A 6276-nucleotide genomic window follows, 5' to 3' on the forward strand; every position below is an offset into this window, starting at 1 on the left:
CCAAATGCTTTAAACATGGGCCCCGTTGGTACATACTAGCCCAGAGTTAACAAATATGGGTACTGACGCTATGATCAGTAAGGCCCATTTACTAATCTGATTTTAATTCGTAATTGAACTGCAAAGTGGCACAATATATTGATTGGAATTTTGGTGTAGGTTGGATTTGAATCCTAGATCTCATGTTTGATAATAAGAGATTTTATTGGTTGAGTTAACTAGAACCAACTTGGTACTTCAAACTTTGATTGAAACATTTTGCAATTTTTTTTGTTATTTTCTAAGAGCATTTCCATCCCATTATGCCAAAAAAAAAAAAAAAAAAACATTTTGCTTCACTAAAAAACCACTTTATCTATTTTACATAATCACTTTAACCGTACATCCTACATCTCATTTTTTACTATTCAATACATCGTATAAAATAATCTAAATAACAATTTTTATATCATATTTAACACCAGAATTTAAGAGAGAGAGAGAGAGAGAGAGAGAGAGAATCCAGCCACCATAACACTAGCCTAATTATTGAAGAGATAGAGAATAAAATATGTCAAAATAAATTTTACAATTTGCTACAGTTGTGATGCAAAGTTGCAAGTTGGATAACTTTATGTGAAACACACGTCCGGATGTGATTTATAAGTGGCTTTTTGTACATTTTTATGAATCATAATATTTATTTTAAATTTTTTTGGGGTTATACATAAGCCAATAGGAATGCTTTTCCTAAGGAAAAAAAAATATGGGCTGGGCATTTAAGCACTTATTGGGTCATTATCTTATTTGTAGCTGTAACGGGCTTGAAGGTTTACCTTAACTCATCCAAAAAACTCCTATTTCACTTGCCATAAAAAACGTGGTTGGGAATAAAAAATTAATGGGCTAGGGTGTTGTCTCAAGGAATGAATCTACTAGCTTTTTTCCCTTGCGAAAAACATGTGCTTGGACATTTTCCATTTTTTTTGAGAGAAAGGTAATCTGGGACATTATCTATTCATTAAGGGCTACTGATTGTAGGGCCCAACCCATGATGAGAGAGACAGAGAACATGGGGCACATGAGTACAATTTACAAATAGAGAAAGAACATGGGTCGTAGGCCCAATAGGTTTTGTAAAAGTTAACGGGTCACAATTCACAATTCACAAAGCACATTGCACATTTGCATGAGACCCAAAGTTTACCTTGAGATCTGAGTTCGTGATTTCGTAAAACCCATCTTGTGAATCTCGTAAAACCTATTATCAGGAGCAGACGCCATAGGTTGAAACTCTCTCTAAAAAGAAAAAAAAAAAAAAAAATCTCGTGAATTAGAAAAATACAGGCAATTAATACGTCTAAAGTAATTAAACTTAGTGCTTTGGCCATTTGCATGAAAAGAAAATGAGCAAAAATGCCTAACCCCAATAGACAATTAACTGGACTCTTGGGTTCTGTTACTTCTGTACATATTTGGCCCAATTTCTAAGTCTTATGAAGTTGCAATTTATGGGCGAATTAGAGGTTGGGACGTGACTAGGGAGGAAAAGTAAGTAATGAACATTGACAAAACTACAAACATCAACACCTCTTCCTACTAGTCAAAAAAAATAAAAATAAAATAAAAGGAAGAAGAAGAAGAAGAAGAACTAAACAAGGGTAAACCTCATTTGGCTAATTATCTAACCCTACACTGATTTTTTTATTATTTAAAAAATAGGATTAGAAGAAGGTAATGTATTCGAATTGGGAATTTTTGTAGGGTGTCAAGCTAAATATATGATTTATTATATATATTATTTTCTTATAAAAGAAAATTTTATCAATTAAGTTAGTTTTATACAAATATTTTCTTTCATTAAATCATGTATAATTATCTTTTAAATTATATTAATCACAATTAATAGTCTTTAAATAAAATATATACAAATCAATTAATTTCAAATAAATTAAATAATAAATGTCACTTTTATACGTTTTAAAGTATATAATTTAATATAAGAGAAATATAGTAACAGAAAAAAAAAAATCTATTTTATTTATGGGTTACAAAGTAGAACATATCCCAAAATTTTAACCATAAAATCATAGCATATTTTCTTTTAATGAAAAAAAAAAAAATTCATGCATTCCTATATCCCTAATTCTTTGAAAACAAAATAAAAAATAGATTATATATGTTTGGAAAAGAAAAGGAGTTTTTATTGAAAAGATTTAGGTAGAGATTTTTCAAAACATATGTTTTAAATGATCTCAAAGGTAATGTGTGATATATGAAAAATGTACATTAGGAATTTCGTTAGCCTTTAAATAGTCCACTTGAACTCTCTAAAAATATAAATTACCACACATTAAATTCCTATAAAGGATTTTTCTCCCCAAAAAAAAAAAAAATCTCTTCAAGAAAAAGCCCACTCATACTCAAATACTACCTACTTATGTGAAGAGTCCTATTTTATCTTTTGCTTCACTTTCTTCTCTCACAATAATCCATAAAGGATGAGGTCATAGGTCCAAAAACTCATTGTGTGCATAGTCTAGCTTCTATAAGTGAATTTTAAGTAAAAATATAATTTGCATATTTGTGAAAAATTGCTCCATCATTTCACTATTTAGTCTTCACCCATTATTTTTGTTTATTTTAATAATAATTACAACAATGAAAAATGAGATATTGGAACATTGGTTCTCCCTACAAAAGAGAGAAGGGAGCATGTTGAATAATTACAAAGCTTTTTAATGATAATTCAATAGTTAAAACTTAAAAGTTAAAACAATAGGAGAGGAGGATTTATACCATCGTTTGCCGAATAAAAGAAATACGTTATATCATTAAATTACAAAATTCTTAACTGACTCCACCCTTTGTTTAATATGGAAAAAGGCGCAAATTAATCAAAAGAAAAGGCATGTTACTTCTCCAACTGCAGCTTGTGAACTAAACTGAGCATTTTTTCCTACAACAATTAGCAGCTGATGATTTTAAATACGTTTACTCTCTTCTAAGAAGATTGCAATGCCTTTGTCCTTGAGTAGATTCAAGAAAGGATGAAGCAAAGTGTTGCTTCACTAGATGCAAATGAAGTTTCATTCCCCTATTAATTTTTCCAATATGGCCATTACCACCCACTATATCGAAGATATGTTACATTAGTGGAGCACTTGAGTTGTTCATTTTATGAACTCCATGATATCCATTGTTGACCGGATCTTTTAACTTGTAAAGTTCCTTTGTCTTTGTTTGGGAAAGTGGTTCATGATTGATTTTGGACTAAATAAATACATATGTTCTCTGCTGGTTGGTGACCATTCCTACGTGCCCTTCATTTGGAATACCATGGATTCCATTCAAAATTGGAGTGTTTTACTATCCCCTGATATATGAAATATATGATAAGATAAGCAATGCATTTGTGTTAAGCTCAAAATTTTTATGCACTAGTGGGCAACAAAAAATAATGAAAATGATGGGAGTGAAGGCACTCACGCTTTGATTAATTGACTAAAATCAAAAGACAAATCTTTCTGTCTGCTTTTTAATATTCTTTGTGATTTGGAAGGGAATCTTTCAAATCAGTCTTTCGAAATAGTGTTGGCTATAAAAGGCGGCGCAAAATAAAGAGCTCACAACAACCACAGAATCGTCACAAAATTAAACAAAATCAAAATGTTCCTCGCAATAATAGTACTCTACTTTTACTTCAGTAATAGTTGTAACCTCGTACACTACGGCCACGCCATCGAATCGCCACAGTACACAGTGGTGCACTCAGAATCAGATTTCGAGGTAAGACTATACACTGAATCCTCGTGGATGTCTGCTCCTGTCCTAGGAACAACCTCCTTCGACTTCAAGGAGTCCACCAAAGATGATTTTCACAGGTTTAACTTTAACCAACCAACTACTATATAATGCACTGCTAAATCCTCTCTCTCTCTCTCTCTCTCTCTCTCTCTCTCTCACTGATATAGTAACAAAAGATAATTTTGAATGGTGAATTTTTTTTGTTATTTATCAGGAATTTTACTTTGAGATCATTGTATTGCCTTTTTATATGGATATATTTATTGCAATGTTAAAGCTACTAACCATTTACTAGGATCACATGTTATTTTTCCATTTCGTAGTTTAAATTAAATTTTACAAATTTAAAAATGTATAAAGTGTTATGTCATTTAACGTCTTACATTATTAGATCTAGTGAAATGTACTTTGGTTGAAATAGAGAAAATCATGTTCCGAGTCATGCGCACTTCAAAAATGGAGTTGCACAAAATTTGTAATTCATGCTACCGAATTAAGTTTGATGTTAGTGAATCTTGTCTGATGGGGCTAGATGAAGAATGCAAAAGGGTCGTGTAAAATTCAGACAATTTCACAGTGGAGGTTTATGATCTTTGATTACGTGATAAGCATACCTCATTATTCTTTAACTTTGAGGATTATTCTATAAAATTCAAACAGTTCACGTTAATTTGTATTGCTTGCATCAGGTTGTATGAATACATTCATGGTGGAAACCTAAACTCTTCTCACATTGTGATGACTGCTCCTGTCTTGACAAGCATTAACTCATCATCATCTAGCGGGTCTGACTATTTTGTAAGGTTTTATATCCCAGCAAAGTATGGTGGAAACCCTCCACAGCCCAATCCTGAACTGAATGTGCAGCTTGTCAAGTGGAAAAGTCATTGCATAGCAGTTAGAAAGTTTACCGGATTTGCTAACGATGATGAAATTAATAAAGAAATTGAAGCTCTTGTAAACAGCCTAAATAAGCAGAAGAGTGGAAAGGCAGCAATATTGGAAGATAAAAGTTACTACTCCGTTGCCCAATACAATGCTTCACATCACCTTTCTGGACGCTTAAATGAAGTGTGGATCAATGTGTCCGGTTTTACAGCAGAGGGATGTCCAAACTATCAAGGGAACTATTGATTTGGCCTCAGATGTCTGGCAGAATCTAGCAAGGAATGTTGATCCTGCTGAGAATAAAACAGTGCTTTTATTGTAGATATGCTCCTTCATTAATAATAGAGTTTCAATAAATGAGATCCTGATGCAACATTTGGTACCTTGTCTTTTTTGGTAAAAACATTTGGTACCTTGTTTGTGCATCGAAGCATGCTATATTTTGTTTGTAATGTAATTTCAGTTTGGTCTTTTGTCAAGTTTCCTGGCATTTCTTTCGTGCTATTAAGCACCTGATTTTTAAGACTCTCTCTCTCTCTCTCTCTCTCTCTCTCTCTCTCTCCAAATGAGATCCTGATGCAACATTTGGTACCTTGTTTGTGAATCAAAGCGTGCTACAATTTGTTTGTAATGTAAATGTAGTTAGGTCTTTTGTCAAGTTTCTTGGCATTCTTTCGTGAATTAAACACCCAATTTTGAAGAGTCTCTCTCTCTCTCTCTCTCTAAATTTAACATCTTTTAAGTGATTAGATTGATTGAAATAATCATTATAATTATCTATGTCAATGTGTATAGGCCTTGGGCTTTAAGCCTACTTTAGTTATTTTGTATAACACACATACTTGTACTGCACTCATATGTCTTATAGTATACTCATATACCTCTTATATAAAAGCAATCTTGTATATTTATTACTTGAGAAATAAAATACAATTATTCAGTATTTCTGACACTCTATCTTGGATAATATCACTTGGAAAAGAATTGGGATGACATAGATGCCAATTTCAGTGAGTCACCATGCCAACATTTCATGCTATTAGTGCATAGTATTGGATCAACTTAAAGCATGAACTTAGACTATATTGCAATATTGCGACTTTTAGAAGTATTTCCAATCTTGCTACCACCTTGTTCCTACTCCAAGGTTAAATGATAGGTAAATCTTAAAAAAAAAATAATAATGAACTAATGGACTAATATAACTTTAATCAGTATCATAGGACTCATAAAATTGCTCATACTTTTCTTCTTCGTTTGCTATGAAGCTTGAAATGAATCATTGTAAATACCGCTTTTCTCTGATTATCACTTAGCACGTCAGGTATCACACAAACCATTTGTATATCAATATGAATGCTGTTCAGCTATGAAAAAAACTTAGGTGCTTATGAATGCTACAAGGCATTCATATTTGGTATCTATACGGAATCAATGGGCAAGCGTACCCACGCTTAACGTTTAAACACGTTAACATCCGCTGTCTTGTTTTTGGTTAAGGTTTGGGAACTTTAATTCGAGCCTCTTGTAGGTCATTAGTGTATAATCAAATTCCAGACACTTGGGTGGCGATCGATGCCCTTATTGCCACGTAAAACCTAA

General features: G+C 32.5%; 1 protein-coding gene across 1 annotated transcript; it reads left to right on the forward strand.

The window, feature by feature from the left end:
• Positions 1 to 3643: 3643 nt before the first annotated feature.
• On the forward strand, positions 3644 to 5099 carry LOC115979341 (heme-binding protein 2-like). Its single transcript, XM_031101362.1, has 2 exons — positions 3644 to 3863; positions 4476 to 5099. The coding sequence occupies exons 1-2, from the start codon at positions 3649 to 3651 to the stop codon at positions 4918 to 4920; spliced, it is 660 nt and encodes a 219-aa protein (XP_030957222.1). The 5' UTR covers positions 3644 to 3648; the 3' UTR covers positions 4921 to 5099.
• Positions 5100 to 6276: the final 1177 nt, after the last annotated feature.

The sequence above is a fragment of the Quercus lobata genome, chromosome 3, assembly GCF_001633185.2.
Source record: "Quercus lobata isolate SW786 chromosome 3, ValleyOak3.0 Primary Assembly, whole genome shotgun sequence".
Lineage (NCBI taxonomy): Eukaryota > Viridiplantae > Streptophyta > Magnoliopsida > Fagales > Fagaceae > Quercus > Quercus lobata.

Bases quoted from the DNA above. Each gene is read 5' to 3' on its own strand.
- LOC115979341 (XM_031101362.1), top strand. From the start codon at position 3,649: ATGTTCCTCGCAATAATAGTACTCTACTTTTACTTCAGTAATAGTTGT. The intron at 3,864-4,475 runs GTTTAACTTTAA...TGCTTGCATCAG, and splicing joins ACCAAAGATGATTTTCACAG to GTTGTATGAATACATTCATG.